General features: G+C 48.1%; 7 protein-coding genes across 7 annotated transcripts; 4 read left to right on the forward strand and 3 right to left on the reverse strand.

The window, feature by feature from the left end:
• Window positions 1-235: 235 nt before the first annotated feature.
• BJ212DRAFT_1482640 (uncharacterized protein) lies at window positions 236-3,155 on the reverse strand (the record flags this gene model as incomplete). The annotated part of the gene is made up of 12 exons (XM_041340454.1): window positions 236-256; window positions 309-815; window positions 865-1,333; window positions 1,383-1,492; window positions 1,540-1,570; window positions 1,621-1,748; window positions 1,801-1,866; window positions 1,919-1,984; window positions 2,034-2,138; window positions 2,178-2,267; window positions 2,314-2,372; window positions 2,780-3,155. 12 exons carry the CDS (start codon window positions 3,153-3,155, stop codon window positions 236-238), a joined length of 2,028 nt encoding a protein of 675 aa, XP_041191045.1.
• Window positions 3,156-3,509: 354 nt separating this feature from the next.
• On the forward strand, window positions 3,510-4,509 carry BJ212DRAFT_1482641 (GTP-binding protein RAB5; the record flags this gene model as incomplete). The annotated part of the gene is made up of 8 exons (XM_041340455.1): window positions 3,510-3,546; window positions 3,601-3,625; window positions 3,682-3,740; window positions 3,793-3,853; window positions 3,903-3,930; window positions 3,994-3,999; window positions 4,049-4,325; window positions 4,379-4,509. The coding sequence occupies 8 exons, from the start codon at window positions 3,510-3,512 to the stop codon at window positions 4,507-4,509; spliced, it is 624 nt and encodes a 207-aa protein (XP_041191046.1).
• Window positions 4,510-4,965: 456 nt separating this feature from the next.
• Window positions 4,966-5,808, reverse strand: BJ212DRAFT_1482642 (uncharacterized protein; the record flags this gene model as incomplete). Its single annotated transcript, XM_041340456.1, has 2 exons — window positions 4,966-5,253; window positions 5,311-5,808. 2 exons carry the CDS (start codon window positions 5,806-5,808, stop codon window positions 4,966-4,968), a joined length of 786 nt encoding a protein of 261 aa, XP_041191047.1.
• A 646-nt stretch (window positions 5,809-6,454) lies between these two features.
• On the forward strand, window positions 6,455-7,907 carry BJ212DRAFT_1366943 (regulator of Vps4 activity in the MVB pathway-domain-containing protein). The gene is made up of 6 exons (XM_041336122.1): window positions 6,455-6,583; window positions 6,692-6,989; window positions 7,044-7,123; window positions 7,176-7,270; window positions 7,323-7,457; window positions 7,513-7,907. Exons 2-6 carry the CDS (start codon window positions 6,874-6,876, stop codon window positions 7,726-7,728), a joined length of 642 nt encoding a protein of 213 aa, XP_041191048.1. The 5' UTR covers window positions 6,455-6,583; window positions 6,692-6,873; the 3' UTR covers window positions 7,729-7,907.
• Window positions 7,908-9,208: 1,301 nt separating this feature from the next.
• Window positions 9,209-11,071, forward strand: BJ212DRAFT_1366961 (S-adenosyl-L-methionine-dependent methyltransferase). Its single transcript, XM_041336123.1, has 7 exons — window positions 9,209-9,650; window positions 9,704-9,827; window positions 9,872-9,943; window positions 10,005-10,025; window positions 10,091-10,175; window positions 10,248-10,613; window positions 10,666-11,071. The coding sequence occupies exons 1-7, from the start codon at window positions 9,326-9,328 to the stop codon at window positions 10,819-10,821; spliced, it is 1,149 nt and encodes a 382-aa protein (XP_041191049.1). The 5' UTR covers window positions 9,209-9,325; the 3' UTR covers window positions 10,822-11,071.
• Window positions 10,872-12,912, reverse strand: BJ212DRAFT_414733 (uncharacterized protein). Its single transcript, XM_041343140.1, has 6 exons — window positions 12,766-12,912; window positions 12,573-12,713; window positions 12,309-12,510; window positions 12,042-12,255; window positions 11,799-11,986; window positions 10,872-11,740 (listed from the first exon to the last, which is right to left on the reverse strand). Exons 1-6 carry the CDS (start codon window positions 12,800-12,802, stop codon window positions 11,122-11,124), a joined length of 1,401 nt encoding a protein of 466 aa, XP_041191050.1. The 5' UTR covers window positions 12,803-12,912; the 3' UTR covers window positions 10,872-11,121.
• A 1,383-nt stretch (window positions 12,913-14,295) lies between these two features.
• On the forward strand, window positions 14,296-17,765 carry BJ212DRAFT_1366979 (adaptin N terminal region-domain-containing protein). Its single transcript, XM_041336124.1, has 12 exons — window positions 14,296-14,600; window positions 14,656-14,814; window positions 14,862-15,313; window positions 15,362-15,495; window positions 15,546-15,724; window positions 15,772-16,271; window positions 16,323-16,420; window positions 16,468-16,602; window positions 16,651-16,777; window positions 16,800-16,890; window positions 16,942-17,356; window positions 17,433-17,765. The coding sequence occupies exons 1-12, from the start codon at window positions 14,394-14,396 to the stop codon at window positions 17,669-17,671; spliced, it is 2,736 nt and encodes a 911-aa protein (XP_041191051.1). The 5' UTR covers window positions 14,296-14,393; the 3' UTR covers window positions 17,672-17,765.
• Window positions 17,766-17,790: the final 25 nt, after the last annotated feature.

Raw genomic sequence — 17,790 nt, forward strand, 5'->3', positions numbered from 1 at the left:
GGAACATCATAGAGCTCAGGATCAAATACGTATACCCATCTGCAGTGCCGGATTCGTCGTCAGCACCGCTGAACACAGAGGAACGATAAGTCTGCATGTACACAACATAACACGTATCTATACGACGAGTGCAACAAGGAAAAATTGACCTGAAAGAAATAAATGATGCAGAAAAATAGTAGCGTAAGCACAAGAACAGACAAGCAATAGTTCAAGAAGTCGTCATTTGCGTAATTTAGGACCTTTTCTGGGAAGCCTTAATGCCAAGGAGTCAGCATAAGTACACGTTAGGAATTGTACGGACTCACAAGTATGGCCATTAATTGTTGATAATTCGGAGTTCCTGGCTGGGGGGCACCGGGTGGCATGCTAGACATGGGAGGTGGGGACATCATGGATTGAGGGGGAGGGGGAGGTATTCCGTATTGCGATTGCATCTGTTGGGGGGCAGTGCCTTGGCCCTGCTGACCCTGCGATTGTTGTAATAATGCAAGGATATTTGGAGGTAAGCCAGGTATTCCAGAGTGCATTTGCCCTGGCTGAGGAGTGGGTGTCTGAGAAGGCATCTGAGCATATGGGTTAGCGCTAGGCCCAGGCGGAGGATAAGGCGCTGTGGGTTGCTGAACGGGGGGCGGTGCATAGTATGGGTTTTGATGTGGGGGTGGAGGGGGCATCCCAAGTGAGCTCGGGGGAGGTCCTGGTGCTGGGGGTCCCTGTTGCATTGTGGGAGATGGTGTAGAACCATTCTGGGGTTGTTTCAGTGCTGCAAGCAGTTGTTGAACTTTGCGAGCTTGCTCCAACCGATCCCCTGTGCCCTGATGGACTATCAGCAGTGTGGGACACTGGTAAGAAGCAGATACATACAGTTTGATTGGCTGGTGGCGGGGGTTGATGATACTGAGTGGCCACTGGAGGGGGTTGGCTATATTGAGTGGCTGCTGGTGGGGGCTGGTTATACTGAGTGGTTGCTGGCGGGGGTTGGTTGTACTGAGATATTGCTGGTGGGGGTTGGTTATATGCAGTAACGTTCGCCGGCTCGCTATACGAACCAGAACCCGAGCCAAGTCCACTTGAGAGAGAACCGCGGGAATCAAATCTGTCTCCGTAGCCACCCCGGCCGCCGCCGCCGCCACCACCACCGCGCCCACCACCCCTGTATTCATCTTCAAAGCGCCCGCGATCACGATCCCTGCCAAAGTCATCACGCCGGTCCCAATCCTCAAATGAGCCACGGCCTCGGCCACCGCCGCCGCGGCCCCTGCCCCGACCCCGGCCTCGAAAACCGCGCCCACCATCATCCCAGTCCCGTCCACCGTCAAATCTTTGCTCACGGCTGGCATGGCATGTAAGCACAAAGATGAATAGCATGTGTTATCGCATACCGCTGAGTAGGAGGACCAGAAATCTCAGACTCCTCCCATGCATAGGTGATGTCCATGGTTCCATCTTGCAGCCCTTGGTGACGGAGACGATCGAACGCCTCATCGCAAGCCTGAGGGAGGTTAACATTACATCATTCCAGCTTACAGTAGAACTGACTCTGATATCATAGAATTCAACATAACGCTGACTGCATAGGCTTGTCAGTAAACTAGGCGATTGGAGAGAGATCCAACATACTCAGCGCGATCACCGACAGGCATGACTGACTTGACGTCTCCAAACTGTTGAAATTTACGTCTGACCTCATTATCGTCGATAGTCTGAATAGAATCCTTAAGTGTGACGATTAGGTTGCCCTGAAATTGCTGGACAAAATTCAGTCGTTATTCGCAAAATGAGCGTTGTATTACTACCAACCTGATTCTTGTCACGATCGCCACCTTGCTTTTGGTCATCGCGTGGAAGAGAATAATGAACATCAATCTGAGGAACGACAATTCCATTGATGATTATCACAGTATGGTGCAAAGCTTACGGGTCTTCCACTTATCTCAGAACCCTGCAGACGATCCCTAGCACGCTCAGCTGCGCGAATATCGTACTGAACCGAATCCTTAGTGATGGCGCAGCGGGTTCCATTTAAGACTCACAAATGTCACGAAAACCATTCCCCGCGTTGCAATGAGATCGAAAAAGGTCTTGATATCTCCATGCTCTTCGAATGAACGACGGACGTCCTCACTATTCGTCTCATACTACAAAAGTGGCTCAATATTAGCAAATCAAATCCGTACCAGAACACGTGGAGCTGCATCCAACTCATTGACTCGCCTTAATGTTGCGTATAAACAAAGTACGACAGGGACGTTCGCGTTGGATTCGCTCTTCAATTATTGAATCGTGGACCTTGTCATCCCGTTCTCGACGTACAGTTCGCCTCTGAGGTCGCATACCAAATCCACCTTCGTCATAGTTGCCATCGGGACCGTCTGACAAAGAATCGGATACCAGTGAGATCAAGTCCTTTCAACGTGCCAGAAAACCAGCTGAGGATAAGGCAGAACAAATAGACGTAGCGCAGCAAATTAGGAGAGGCGGAGAAGACTCCAACTCAGCCGAAACATATGAGCTCCCAATTGTGAAATTCGGACGAGCACATTCCCTGGGCTATCTCAGATTCCATCGTCTGTAATCTTTCTTCCGACTTCACTGCTCTCGCTAAAGAATAGCTTAAGCTCGCGAGTGCGTCTTATGTCTGAGATGCCTCCATGAAAGTTTCGCCGTTGGCAACATGAGCCTGTCAATTTTTCGTCGCTATAATTTGCATCCCATGTGAAGCTGCGCCGCTAAAGTTCTGCCTGTATTCGCGCATTTTCAGTCTTAGCTTCAAGCGCACCTTCATAATTACCATAGCCCTGGGAGTAACCATCTGACTGGGTTTGGGCATTGAACTGAGCGGAGGGCATTCCACTACCATAATTACCACTGCCGTTCTGGTAGAAGGGGTCTTGCGAGCCAGTGTCGTAATTATTGTAGAGGCCCATATCGCCTTGAGGCGGCCCTTGATCATATGCGTTGGAGACACCGCCATCGTAATTGCCAAAGTGACCACCTGCTCCACCCTGGACGCCTCGGCCACGGCCGAATCCTCTTCCACGAGGCGTCCCACCTCTGTGATGGTAAGATCTATCCGGCCCAGGCCCTGGTGGGCCACCCCTTCTGTTGGCAGAATTATCGTAAACTCCTCCTCCATAGGGATGATGACGGTTCATTTTCTTTTACTGGGGGTCGAGGTGAGCTGAGCTGATATGTGAAAGCTTAAAGATCCGGTGGAACACGTGTACGTGGAAGGTAGAGAAAAACTGCTGAAGAATAACTCTGAATAAACTTCTGAAAGTATGAATCAACTCAAAAGGAATACGCTGAAAGCGAAAACCAACAGAAGAGCTGTCTGATGATGATGGTGGTTCGGGTCAAAGCCGTTGTCAACGTTAAACAAAATTTTCTGCTATGGGTGAGAAAATACACGTAATCAAAATTTCCAAATGCGGATCATCGACATTCGTTGCTCGCAGTCACTGGTCAAAGCCACTTGTGCTACTACTTTCTCTGTGTACCCCTCCACGATGTCGAAACAGTTTCAATTCAAGCTCGTTCTTCTAGGTAAATGAATCCGATTTAAAATCTATGAAGAGCGAACTCATAACACTTCTTAAGGCGAGTCGGCTGTTGGGAAATCCAGGTAATGCGGAGCGTCGTTATTATCTCGTGCGCAAGTCTCCAGCTCACTCGTGACAGCTTAGTCCTAAGGTTCGTAAAAGATCAGTTTGACGACTACCGAGAAAGTACTATTGGCGGTATGTATCATTTAAAAACCTATTTTCTTCTACTGAGCTCCTGGCCACACAGCCGCGTTCTTGACACAAACAGTTACCTTAGAGGACCAGACAACTGTCAAGTTTGAAATATGGTGAGTCGTGTAAAATTCTAGTATTTGCGCACACTAAAATATGGCTTAGGGATACAGCGGGTCAAGAGCGATACAAAGTAAGTACCCAAATTCGCATATATCACGTATCATGTGAATTAACGATATGGCATGCATTCTAGTCCCTTGTATGTTGTATTCTCTTTGTGGAGTTGCGTTTGATTTAGAAGATCCCAGGCGCCAATGTACTATCGCAACGCAAATTGTGCAGTTGTCGTGTATGACATCACCCAAGCTGCTTCTTTGGAGAAGGCGAAGACATGGATTCGTGAACTGCAACGCCAAGCGGACCCATCGATAGTAATAGCTCTGTGCGGCAATAAATTGGATCTCTCCGCACGCAGACAAGTCACGGAGGAGGAAGCCAGTAAATATGCTGACGAAGAAGGTCTTCTGTGGAGCGAAACGAGTGCAAAGACAGGAGAGGGTGTAAATGCTATCTTCAATGCTATTGGTGCGTTCTGTCTTTAGTTGGATCGTTTCGCTCTAACTTGATTTGATGCATAGCCAAGAAGCTTCCTTTGACCGCACCGCCCTCAGCGCGTGGTGCTCGTGTCGCAGCACCTGGTACCACGCGGCAGAGTGTAGACCTTAACAAGCAGCCAACAGTTCAGGGTAGCGAAGCTTGCAATTGCTAGATTTTATGTACAATCCCACACATGCCGCATGGAACTCCACTTTACCTTTATCTGACTTAGTCTGTTCCCCTTACTAGCCGTAATCATGACCTACTTCAATGCTGAACTTTCTAGGATGCATATTCATCGGATAGGATCAGCTCAGGATGATGATTCTATTTTAAGCCAGTTTCAATAAATGCACCCTGTGCTCTACACGTGAAGTATGGTATGCTACAAGTATGGTCCAGACAAAAAATACAAGCCACTCAAGATCCTATAGTTGTGAATACAGCAGTGATGGGGAAGATAGGGATATGGGTATCGTAAATATTCAACTTCCCGTGCACCTCCTGTTGAATACGTCAAACGTCTCTTTCACATGCGGACTGTCAATGGCATGGAAATCAGGCGAATGTTCCCTGTCGATCATAGCAGAAAGGCAAGACAAGGATTTGTGGTCATTCACAAGCACCGCTAGACGGCGGGGGCGGCGGGGATAAGGCGATGATGGCAGAGAGCGCTCTGGATCAATACTGAAGCATGACAATTGTAGGTCGTCGAGTTTTCCGGGTGGTTTATAAGGAACTTCGAACGCTGGACTGGGGGGGAGGGTTGTGACATGCTGTGCAAAGGAAAAGGGGAAGGACGGGTTAAACCATATGGTGACGGTTCATCATCAAACAAGCTGAAGAAAGAGTCATAAATTTGGCTGCTCCTTCGTGAATCTTCACGACGCAACTGGTTACTGGGTAGTAACAGGGGCTGGGCCAAGCATTAGCCATCGTGGATATATTCACCACAAAACGCTTGCCAGCTCACCTTCGCCACATCCGACACAGTATTCAATATGTCCCTGAGTTGTATACATTCCGAATCAGTCTCTGATTCGGAATTTCTCGCCTTGTTTTCTTCAAGGTTATGGATCCAGGTGTGGACGTCCTCCTTATCTGGCTCTTCTACGGCTGTTTCCGTGAGACGCTCTACGAAGGAGCTTGGAATCCACCCGAGACGGTCCCCCTCGGGACGCATAGCAGCCCACCAACCTGAATCCTCCATCTTCACAACGGCGAGAATCTCATTGCGGGTGAACGAGAGATGATCTGGATCGTCTGACTCGAAGTCAAACATACATATCACGTTGCAGATGAGCCACTCCGGGTCGCCTGTACTGGGCGTCAAACCCGATGTCGTTAAACTGGATTCGGATGAAGGAGAAGAAGTAGGTTCAGGGGAGGCCGAACAATGGGCCAAAGGAAGCGAGGAGTCTATCAACACTCGGAGAGGTTGCCGTTGTGGTCGCGAAAATGAGGCCAGCATCGTAGCAGGTGCTGCGGGTTTCGAGAAGAAGAAAGCCCTAGATCATGTGGTGCGAGTCTTTCTATGTATGAGTAACCCAAGTGGGACTTTTGACAAAGGGAAGCCACGTTGTTACTAAGGAAAGAGGTACCCTGCGGGAATGACGAGATTTCAAAAGAATGAGGGATACGATCAACTGCAACCATCATGACATGGATTCCCACTACTTACAGGTGACACAAGCGCTGAAATTGTAGCTGTATTATTTGAGGACACCAGGTCACACTTTTGACCCAATGATCAATGCCTGCGCATGCGAACCTAGGGTCACATCGCCGAGACAACCGTCAAATTGTCGATAGCCCAATAGTTATAGCGAGGACATGTATGGAAAGTAACCATGTGCTTACTTGCTGTGTCCGTCATGATCGCAGTTGGAGTAACCTCGAGACTTTTAAGCCAGTATGGATACGCTCCAGGGCACGAGCGCGAATGGGCGTCAGACGGTCAGACTCAGTTAAGAGATGATTGGCAACCTCGTAGAGCAGCTACCTGTATCCATCGGACCTAATGATGGCTTCAGATCAGCATGTATTCCAGGCATAATTGCAACTACTGCAATCACTTGACCCAAGTTTTGTTTGGTTGTGTATTGGGAGCTAGTCTGCTGACTATAGGCCAGATATAGGTTCACCGTGACCGTGTAAGGGCAGAAAGATTAATAGTGTCCTGTCGGTTTACAATTCACAATGCCACCGTCAACGTGGAACGCGGCTAAGGCGAAGGTGCAGGACTTGTAAATGATCATCCTCTACACATTATCTGAACTTCGCCTGCACAGGTACAACTTCGGTATCTTCCAATGATCTCCCGCTACTGCTTAATAAGTTCTTACACAATTTAGACTCTCCGTTCAACGGCTTCGGATAGCGCAGCAGAAGAAGGAGGCACATGCTAAGGGCTCTCGCAGGGATATTGCCCTTCTCCTGGAGAAGGGAAAAACGGAGAGTGCGCGAGTCAAAGTAGAAGCTGGTAGGTCTCCTCTCCCTAGCTAGGACTTCAGTTGTTCAATTACTTGATGCGCTCATGCACGATCATCGTGCGACGCCAGTCATCAACGAAGATGTGAACCTCGAGTTATACGAACTTCTTGAACTTTACTGCGAGTTGCTCATTGCCCGCTTCGGCCTTCTTGACCAAAAGTATGGAGCTCTATATTTGTTGGGCTTATTTTCCGAAGTCAATTCATCTGCCAGCAGTACTCGTGACCCTGATCCCGGAATCAGCGAAGGTGTATGTAGCATCATACATGCAGCTCCAAGAACCGAAGTGAAAGGTGAATCTATACTGTGACATACATCATACCGCTCATTGGTATTCCGCCTCAGAATTACTGGTTCTGCGCGACATGCTGATGCATAAGTATGGGCGTGACTTCTCCGCAGCTGCAATGGAGAATCGAAGTGGTTGTGTGAGTGAACGTGTAAGTATGTCGCCCACGGCTATTTTGAACCCGGGCTTACGTGCCGTGCTAGATAATGAGGAAGCTTGTCATAGAAACACCCTCGGGGGAGCTGGTTGATGCGTATCTCGGCGAGATAGCCAAAGCTTATAGTGTCAAGTGGGCCTCTGCTTCGTCAATCACCGCTGCGGCACAAGGGAGCATCGTGGTTCGTTGATTCAGCTTGGAATCGGGATGTGATCTCATACAGTCCTCTCCAAAAGGATGGCCTATCAGGCAGCGATACACTGGAATCACTTCCGTTGTATTCCAGGGAAATTTCTGATAAGCTACCGGATATTCCTCCAACTGAAGACGAAACCGGAAAACACAAGGCATCAGCCGGAGGAAAATCCCACCAGACGGAGCACTCGAAAGAGGAAACTGAGGATGAGTTCGCCGTTCTGGCACGACGCTTTGAGGAGTTAAAGAAACGCTAGCTAGGTGTAGTGTACACTCCTCTGTGTGACACGGCTTATCTGCTTTTGTGTATATCCGAACCTTCAATGATTCTCCATCTTATGAAGCTATGTGATCACGATTCACAGATATTAGTGACTTCCGGAAATTTCTATTACCCCCGGGCTGTACGTATCAGCTTAATTATGCCAAGTCAGGTGCGCGAATTGATTGTACTGGAGGCGCCAACCTTGTGTCGTTACTTATGTCCGCCGGATCCCATGGAAGGGTGGATATTTTATAACACTTTGGGGATTCCGATCACTCCTGGTCTGGTCGGATGCGCCCACTTACTGAGTGACTACTATGAGCTTCCAATCAGGTTTAACCAGACTTCAAGTTCTCATGAGTCCATGTGTCAAAATATTTGTGGTGAGCCGTCACGGTATTTAGTCATGATGATATTGCCTTGTACTGATCAAAAATTTAAATACTGAAATCATGACCTGACGTTGTCTTGATTTCCAGTGTGCAGGAAAGTTAGGCGGAAATTGGATATCAGCTGCGAGGCCAGGCTTAAAATATATATCGCACATATATTACTCGCATTAATACTTTTGGAGTCTCACGCCAATTTGCAGATTTTGAAGACTGCGAGACTGAACATCGAAATTCGAGCTTGAAGGAAAACTTGAGCGGACGCATTCGACTTTATCCGCTCGCCGGCCGAGTCACAATTTGACTGCACCCAAGATTGTGACACCGCGTTCTGGTATTTTTATTTCCTAGTTGAGCATGTCCAGCTCGCTACGGACGGTAGACATGAGAATGCATATTTTATTCAAGCGGACCTTTCGGATGATTACACATTTCTGATTCTGCGGGGATGTGCCCCAACGGTAAGCATTGAAACTCGGCGGCGGAACGCTGAGTCAGAATTATGAACTACAGAGGCACCAGATAAAAGGACCGACCTGGACACCGAAAACATATGGACTGCGTCTGGAAGCTCCAGCGCAAACAATGCGATCGGCCGCACAGTACTACTAGTGACATCAGATTCGCGGTTTTCAGAAATGGGCAACTACAAAATTATTCTTGCATACCGACAGTGATCCGCCGACCAACTGAAATCAGTGATTATCTCCAGAGCGCAGCGGATAAGTTCATGAAGGTACTATCACCTCAGAGCGTGGGGCCAAATTTAGGGGCCTCCAGACCTTGATTAGTTTACAAACGATAAACTGTGCCACTTTTAAACCTTTTCAAGTTAGTGCCAGAGAAAATAATTTATTGGCAAACGTAGGCAAGCGTGTCACCCCGGTGTTATAGAAAGCTAGAACGCAAGGGACTTGAAACAATATCAGACTGAGAAGCAAATAATGAAAGAGAAGTGTTTTATGGAAATAGTGATTGTTCGGGCTAAGTCGGGGAAGAAGGGAAGTCCGGTAGTCGCCGGACAGTCCTCGGGCACGTGGAAAGGTTCAAATCCATTCACGCGATTGCAGCGGCTAGAGGTTGGGTCAGGTGCGGAGCAACTATGATGTCTCCGCCGGCGAGTATGTCTGACTGAAAATATAATGTCATCCTTCTGCCATACCAATTATAAATAATTCCTGATCTGTAGCCTTTTCATTCATGTCTATCTCTACCATGTCCCAGTCGTCGTATCACCCTTTTCCTCCTGTAATGGGACACGGACATTCTGAGGACGCTGACAGCGATGTCGAATCCGAGTCTGACAGATATACCGACATGTCTTTTGACGCGTTTGCGCCCAGCGTGGCAAGCTCGAAGACATCAATGGACATCTCTATGCGTTCTCAATCTCCAGTTCCATCAGTATTCTCCGCAACAAGTTCTCTGCGAGCCCAAGCATATAGACAAGAATATGGACGAGGCCTTAATAATTATTCAGAAGTCTACCGGTTACCAGCCGACGATGAAGAACTTGACCGTTTGGGTGTGGTTAAAGTAACCCCTTTTCATACCCTGTGGTCTAACACCCCAGCACAGACAGACAGCATGATATGTTTTGCAAAGCTATCGGCAAATTTCCACCGCCGATGCCTGAGATCATGGCAGATGATGGGTTTGAGGTTAAAGCCGTCCTCGACCTAGGTTGTGGCAGTGGCAGCTGGTGAGATTCTTCTTTCGAAATTCTAACTATGCTCACGTGTGCAGGATAATGGACATTGCGAGAGAATTCCCAAATGCAGGTGCGGTAGCTGTGGATCTCGTTCCCATGCAGTCAACGTATGTGCTCGTGTTAACCCCTGTTCATTTAACCTTTCCTGAGCAAGCTACTCCTTGGCAGATCCATGCCACCAAACTGCAGGTGAGAAAGATAGCTGCGATTACCCGGCGCTACCTTTCTTAGCTAGACCCCCTTGCTTGATTTAGAAGTGAAGTTGACGACATTAATCTCGGGCTGGAGCACTTTTATGGTGATTTCAATGTCGTCCATGTTCAATTAATTTCTTCCGGAGTCAGTATATTCAATAAGAGTATTTTTTTTTTAAAGTACTGACGTTACTTGCCCTCATTTTTTCTGTGCTAGATTCGGGATTACCAGGGGCTCATTAACCATATCGCCCATGTCCTCCGACCAGGTGGTCTAATGGACCTTACTGAATTCCCATTCTACTTTACTGGCATTGAGAAAAAACCAATTTGTCCGCCAGCGGGCACCTTTGAACCGCCGTGGACACCTCTATGGATGTCTTATGCGAACAGAGCCGTTCGTCAACGAGGTGGCGATGCAGACGCTTCACTGCACATGCATCGATGGGTGTGTGATCACCCAGCATTCGAGGACGTCGTGTACCGTGAATTCTGGATACCACTTTCGCCGTGGCTGAAGGGCAACGACCCCAATAGTGTCTGGTGGAATGATATTGGGGCAACTATGCGAGATGACGTCAAAGTAAGTTGACCAAATATGACGTGAAGCCCTCGTATATTAATTTCGCTTGTAGGCATTCATGAGATCCGGTCGCCCTTTGCTCCTCGGCAATGGGTTATCAGAAGACTTCGTGGATCAACTGGAAAACAACGCAGTGGCGGAATTGGATGAGGCGCTCACTCCTGTTTACGTGTGTATACAAAACGTCTATGCCCGCAAGAAACATTGATTAATTCTGGTGCACCTTGATACTATTTATTCATCTGTTTTACTTACCACTTTGGCATGTTTGGACTGGCGTGGGCATATCACATTAGAATACTGTATCATGGGATATTTATTTATTCCTACATCCTCATTACCGTTCGATACTTGCACTAACTACGCTTTCTTCACGGCATCACAACACGAGATATATTTGACGTAGATGATTACAGACCAGTTCTAATCTAAGCATCCTGAAGGAAAAAGAGATACGTGCTTGGACGTATTCATGTCCCTGCATATGTGAACAATAAGATTAACCGAGTCAGCTTCGGTACTGGGGTGGAGGAGAAGAGAGGTTTCTTTCGGGCATGTCCATACGTGAAGCTATAATTCCCAGTATTCTATCCACTTCTGAGTCTGGTATCTGTACAGGTAGTTCCGGCCTTGATGGCCTCGGAGAATGGTGCACCTCCTGTAGAGAAAGTGCAGAAGAAGAAACGCTGTCAGGTGGAGGTGGCAAAGGGCGCCACCGACCACGTGCACTAGAAGAAGATAGAGAACCACTCGTATTATTTCTAGGTTCGCTGTATGGACCTAGAGAGCTTGTGGCGGACACAGGACCACGTGGAATTGCTCCATCACGCAGCGAATCATCAGTACTAGTGCTTCCGCCGATAGGTATCAATGGGAATTTTTGCGGACGAATTTTGGCAGTGGCGTAAGAAATAGTGCATGGCGCGGCGAGTGCGGGGAAGTGCGTAGCACGAGCCTCGGGAGTGATTTCGTTTGCTAGTAAGTCAGAATTTCGTCCTGAAATTGCTGTTTTAAGGCGCCGTGAGCGTCGCCAGAAGAGGAAACAGACGACTAAGGCAAGCAAGACGACCACTCCTACGATGATGCCAGCTATTTCACCTGTGTTTGAGGGCTTCGATGCCGATGGCCTTATCGGAGGATGTCGCTTCAGTTCCGGATCTTAAACTTTTTGATCGGTGGACTTACAGTGTAGTCGGCTGAGGCAGATAGAGTTTCACGGAGTTTATTGCAACCTTGTTGCCGTCTTCACTCGTGTCGGCAATATTCAAAACATAACTTTTTGCTGGATCTAGGCCCCCTTCATAGAACAAGGTAGTGTCCGGAATGAACCAGAAGCTGCTTGCATTGAGCACGGACTGAGTACCGTTTAAAGACTGATGAATTTATAAGTAAGCTCCCTGGTTTTAGAATGAGACGTGCAATGCATACCACTGTGTATTGCCAATTACCCCAGTTTACAATACCTTGTACGACCACCGCCGATGACCCTCCGAATGTAGTAGACACACTTGAACCCATGGTTTCCGTAAAATGGAAGGTGCCTCCAGGGACATGTGCATCTGTGCCAGCAGACCAGTTCCCGGTATAGTTGAGGAACGTGGTGTTCGTGTTACTATATGATGCCATTTGGGGGATGGCTTGACTGATAGAAAGTTCAGGCGCTACCGAAACAGATTGCGTCGACCATTGACGTACTCGATATAAATTACAGCATTCTCAAATGCAAGTTGCTGCCCTGAAGTTGGGTGGGCAGTTAGGGTGAGCGAGTGGGTTCCTTCCGATAGTGCTTGGTTAGAGTACAGGACATCACTGGGAGAGTTGAGGGATGAGGAGAATATCCCGTCCACCGTGATATCGAACGTGCAATTTGCCGTTCCATGGAGTTCTATCCCTGTGCCTTTATTGGCAGTAACCGGTTCAGGATTGCGAAGGGGGAATTCGTATGATCATTGAACATACCATAAAATGAAAGGGTAACATTAGCACCTTGCAGCGAGGTGATATGTGCTGATATGCCAACTCCTGGATTCGCAGGGACTGTATTGTATCCAGTCTCCGAGTACCAGACTTGCCAGCCATTTCCCGTTCCGAAACCATCGTCTGCAAGTCAAGACAAGTCAATCAGTTAATGAAACGCGATGAAACAGCCCACAAGTAAGGATAATACGTGAATACTGGGCTCGTATCATTCAGGGTTATATTCCACGAGGTCGCCATTAACAGTCGCGTAATTATACAGCGACTAGTTACTTGGAGGATACTGCGTTTTTAGATGTAACAATTTTGCTTGATAGGTATTGGGGATTGATTTCGGCCAACAATTTCAGGATACAGGCGCCCGCGATGATGCCGGGTATGACATGTTATTGGTTCGCTTCCAACAAATCTAGTCCGACATCAGTGCCTTCATCACGAGCGTTGTTGCGCATCATCGAATTGACAGCTTGTTTGAGCTATTTGAGCACTGTCGCTGATCGCGAATTGACAGGATTGTTCAGCCAAAAAATCTGCCGAGGGGAGTTCACGCGCCACACTCCTCCCCACGATATTTCTACTGCGGGTGCCAGGGTCTGGCCAGGGAGACCGGAGTTCCACCAAGGGACATAGCGACGTGTTCACGAGTGAACTAGACTGCATGAGAGACTACGAAACAATTTTAGCGTGCACCCACGGCAAGTTTTCGTCAGAATAACCTATTTCAAGAATATAGCAAGCGGTGCTTTCTACAATGTGCACTCACCAACTAGTTCAATATTGAAAGCTTGCTCGAATTTCGGGTTATGTAAATTCATCAGCATAATGCACTGGCAGCACTGCGTTTTGCTCACGAGGAGATGAGGCGGACCATCGACTACCTGTCTAAATCCCGTGCAACGTCACAATGCCGTAGGCAGGGTCATTCGATCATCGATCTCCTGCCATGTGCAGGCACTTAGGGTCGAAACCCTGACTCAGCGGCCTGCCTTATACCACGCGTGTACGGACAAGTCGAGTGGCGCATGTTCAAACTCAAAGTGTGTACGTATACTAATCTCGAAGAGTTACATATGCATGTTCAAAGCCCATGGCAACCCTGCCCCAGGCCCTTGCTGTCAAAATGACCATCAATGATGACTCAGATCTGCTGTATCTGTCCGTGATGGGTGGAGCTGAGCGTTTTTGATAACCCCCGTTACCAGCGACTAGCCCAGCTCGAGGCCTGCGATCACGGTCAACATGGTGGACAGGTATATATCCGATGACAATATCTAGAAAGGAACAAAGCACGATTATGCGAGGAATAAACTCAAAAAAGCGAAGAATTGAGAGCTCATTACATAAGATATGCTCTAGAAAAACTAGAAGGGAAACATACGTGCACCCTGTGCTTGAAACTTGAAGCCCACGGTGGGACGTTCACTACTGCACTGGTCAGGGCAGGCATAGAGGTACCGACAGACTGCCAGCACTAGGTCTACAGTAGAACCTCAATGTTGTGAGCTTATCGTTTAGCAACCGTGCTGGTGCCGACACTACCGAGAGAGGAGGGGCGTGAAATGATCGCCCGGGAGGTAGTGAGGTATATGGGCTGAATCCTGGTCATGTATGCACGGTCGATCTCACCAGTCTACATGTAAGTACATGGAGACTCGAACGAAGTATTGGAGTGTGTTAAAGCGCTCGATCAAACAATGACCAAACAAATAATTCAGCTCGACCACGTCGTGCATTTCGCAATCGCCGACCTGCAGCTCGCTCTTTGATCGCTGTCAGCAATGGCTTACGCCTCGAAAAAGGAGGATGAGAAGTGGCCTTAGTTCTTACTATAATAACAAGACAACGATTATTCAAGAAGCCCGTGTTTTCAATGACTCCCCAATTAGCCCCAGGAAATGCAGGGCCCTCCTCACTCGCATTGTCTATCTGCTTTACATTGGGGAGACCTTCAGTGCGCAGGAGGCCACAACGTTGTTCTTTGGAACAACAAAGCTCTTCCAACACAAGGATGTACGTTCCTATTCTCTTCCCATTGCCATACAATGACCAGCTTATGTCTATGAAGAGCGCCTTGAGGCAGATGGTGTATCTGGCCATCAAGGAACTCGCAACCACCGCTGAAGATGTCATCATGGTCACAAGCAGTATTATGAAGGATATGCAACCAAACTCTGAGGTCATTTACCGGCCAAATGCGATTCGTGCACTCTGCCGAATCATTGACGTGCGTCTGCCAAAATTATGGAATCCCATGCGCTCACCGCTGTATAGCCTTCCATGGCTCAAGGTGTAGAGCGTTTCTTCAAAGCCGCAATTGTAGACCGAACGCCTTCTATCTCATCTGCCGCACTCGTGTCCTCATATCATTTATTCCCTCTAGCAAAGGACGTAGTCAAGCGTTGGGTAAACGAAGCTCAGGAAGCGGTCAGCGCAAAGTCTTCATCATCCTTCTTCCCCGGATCATCAGGTGGTGGTTACCTCAATTTTGGCTCGTCCGGAAATTCGAACAGCGGTTACCAACCTATCCCTTCAACAAGCTACATTACTCAATATCATGCACTTGGCCTTCTGTACTTGATTCGCCAGCAGGATCGGATGGCTGTGACCAAAATGATACAGCAGCTTGGTGGGGGCAAGTCTGGTGCAGGCACGACGCTTAAAAACTCCATGGCTCTTTGCATGCTTATTCGGTATGCTGCGAAAGTGATGGAGGAAGATCCAAAGTACGTCTTTGGACGCGTTATGAAATCAACTCCTTATTCTGGCTCTAGTGTTCAAAGGCAGATCCTCGATCTTTTGGAAGGGTGGCTACGTCACAAGAGTGACATGGTCAATTTTGAGGCAGCACGTGCTATTTGTGAGATGAAGAATGTCAATGCTTCGCAACTCACCAAATCAATAGCGGGTTTGTAACTGCTGAACTTTGATTTTTATTATTATCTGACCTGTTTACAGTGCTCCAGCTATTTCTCTCTTCTCCCAAACCTGTTTTGAAATTTTCTGCAACCCGGACACTGGCTACTCTCGCTTTGACCCATCCTGCTGCTGTAGCGTCGTGTAACGTCGATCTTGAGAATCTTATCACCGATCAGAATAGGAGTGTGGCAACATACGCCATCACTACCCTGCTTAAGGTAGATATAAACTTGAAATAATTCTACATTCGCTAATTGTTCCATAGACTGGAAATGAGGCGTCTGTTGACCGCCTCATGAAGCAGATCACTGGATTCATGTCAGAGATCAGCGATGAATTCAAAGTCATCATTGTCGACGCTATTCGCTCGCTATGCATTAAGTTCCCGACGAAGCACGTTTCCATGCTCGCTTTCCTTTCGGGGGTCCTCCGTGATGAAGGCGGATATGACTTCAAACGCGCCGTCGTCGAGGCTATGTTCGACATGATCAAGTTCATCTCAGATTGCAAAGAGCAGGCACTCTCGCATCTGTGTGAGTTCATCGAAGACTGTGAATTCACGAAGTTGTCTGTGCGGATATTACACCTTCTTGGCCTTGAAGGTCCCAAAGCTCCTCAACCAACCAAGTACATTCGGTTCATCTACAACCGTGTCGTTCTTGAAAATGCCACTGTACGCGCAGCAGCTGTTGCAAGTTTGGCCAAGTTTGGCGTGAATGCGGTGGACGATGGTTTACGAAGAAGCATTGGCGTTCTGCTAAACAGGTTTGTAACTTTTCCTTACACGTAGAAAAAGCTACTGACAAAAGTTCTCAGGTGTTTGGATGACGTTGATGATGAAGTTCGTGATCGCGCCGCAATGTACCTGAAAGTCATGAAGGAGGCCTCCCTTGCGGATACTTATGTGAAAGAAGGTACGTTTGGTTCTTCGATGATTTCTAGTGTCTCATGATTTGTACAGAATCTGTATTCTCACTTGCCGCGCTCGAATCCAAACTCGTTGCGTATGTCAATGATGCTGATGCCAGTGCACAGCCATTCGACGCCTCGTCGATACCAAAAATTAGTCGAGCTCAACTTGCTGCAGAGTCGACTCGTCAGCATTCTTACTTTCTCCTATTCTAAATTCTAACGCGTTTCTCAGGTCCAAGTACGCTGGACACTATTGCTGCGCCCGCGACGAGAGCTTCGGCATCTCCGCCACCTCCAACCGCTGCAGAAACGCAATCTGCATATGTGCAGCAACTTGCGGATATACCACACTTTGCAGAGTATGGAACCAGTCCTCAACAGCAGCGTAAAGCCTGCACAGCTCACGGAATCCGAGACCGAGTATCAAGTTACGTGTGTCAAGCATATATTCAGAGAGCATATCGTGTTCCAGGTCAGTGAAGTGCAGCATACTTCATGGCGTTGCGTCTGATTCGGCACTTAGTTCAATGTATCAAATACCCTCCCGGATACTGTACTGGAGCAGGTGGTTGTGGTAATGCAACCACAGGCCGATTCTGGCTTGACAGAAGACGTTGTCTTCCAAATCGACTCTCTGAGTTGCGCCAATTCACCTGGAATCGTCTATGTTTCTTTCAAGCGGGATAACCCCCGGGAGTACACCACTACCTCCTTCCAATGTATCCTGAAGTTCATTTCCAAAGAACTGGATCCGTCGACGGGTCGGCCAGAAGAAGAGGGTTACGAGGACGAATACCAACTGGAGGAGGTCGAGCTTTCAGCCGGTGGAGACTATATTATTCCCAGTTACGCCTCTTTTTCCTCCGAGTGGGATCGTCTACGGTCTGGTGCGACTGCTACAGAAACATTTTCACTTGGTGCCATGGAAAGTATCAAAGGTCCGTTTCACTCTTTCTGTACTCGTCCTCAAATTTTCCACGGCTGATGCAACTCACATCGCATCCACATTTACAGCTGCCTGTGACTCTATCATTGAGCTGCTCAATATGGAGCCTTTAGGTGGCACGGAGACGCCCAGTTCGCCGTCTGTGCACACGCTGCAACTTTCTGGTCTGGTAACTGGAGGGGGAGGCAAGGTGCTTGTGAGGTGCAGAATGACTTTCTCGCGAGGTCAGGGTGTTACGCTTGAACTTGGGGTGCGTGCAGAGCAGGAGAATGCATGTGCGTTGGTTGTATCTGTCGTCGGAGGTTAGAGTTAGATTCGACACGAGGAACTTGTATCACATGGTGTCCCACTAGTCAGATAGTCAGTAATGCATATGACTCTGCTATGTTCACACGTCGACTGGGAGATTAGACATTAAGGAATGAC

Source organism: Suillus subaureus (assembly GCF_016647635.1).
Source record: "Suillus subaureus strain MN1 chromosome Unknown BJ212scaffold_24, whole genome shotgun sequence".
Taxonomy (NCBI): Eukaryota; Fungi; Basidiomycota; class Agaricomycetes; order Boletales; family Suillaceae; genus Suillus; species Suillus subaureus.

Coding starts and splice junctions, on each gene's coding strand:
- BJ212DRAFT_414733 (XM_041343140.1), bottom strand. CDS start 12,802: ATGATACGAGCCCAGTATTCACGTATTATCCTTACTT. Junction 12,714..12,765: donor TTCACGTATTATCCTTACTT/GTGGGCTGTTTC, acceptor CTTGACTTGCAG/ACGATGGTTTCGGAACGGGA. Junction 12,511..12,572: donor TGTTACCCTTTCATTTTATG/GTATGTTCAATG, acceptor CTGCCAATAAAG/GCACAGGGATAGAACTCCAT.
- BJ212DRAFT_1366979 (XM_041336124.1), top strand. CDS start 14,394: ATGAGAAGTGGCCTTAGTTCTTACTATAATAACAAGACAACGATTATT. Junction 14,815..14,861: donor CACTCTGCCGAATCATTGAC/GTGCGTCTGCCA, acceptor ACCGCTGTATAG/CCTTCCATGGCTCAAGGTGT. Junction 15,496..15,545: donor ACTCACCAAATCAATAGCGG/GTTTGTAACTGC, acceptor ACCTGTTTACAG/TGCTCCAGCTATTTCTCTCT.
- BJ212DRAFT_1366943 (XM_041336122.1), top strand. CDS start 6,874: ATGCACGATCATCGTGCGACGCCAGTCATCAACGAAGATGTGAACCTC. Junction 7,124..7,175: donor TCCAAGAACCGAAGTGAAAG/GTGAATCTATAC, acceptor ATTCCGCCTCAG/AATTACTGGTTCTGCGCGAC. Junction 7,458..7,512: donor CGGCACAAGGGAGCATCGTG/GTTCGTTGATTC, acceptor CCTCTCCAAAAG/GATGGCCTATCAGGCAGCGA.
- BJ212DRAFT_1366961 (XM_041336123.1), top strand. CDS start 9,326: ATGTCTATCTCTACCATGTCCCAGTCGTCGTATCACCCTTTTCCTCCT. Junction 10,176..10,247: donor TTCAATTAATTTCTTCCGGA/GTCAGTATATTC, acceptor TTTCTGTGCTAG/ATTCGGGATTACCAGGGGCT. Junction 10,614..10,665: donor CTATGCGAGATGACGTCAAA/GTAAGTTGACCA, acceptor TTTCGCTTGTAG/GCATTCATGAGATCCGGTCG.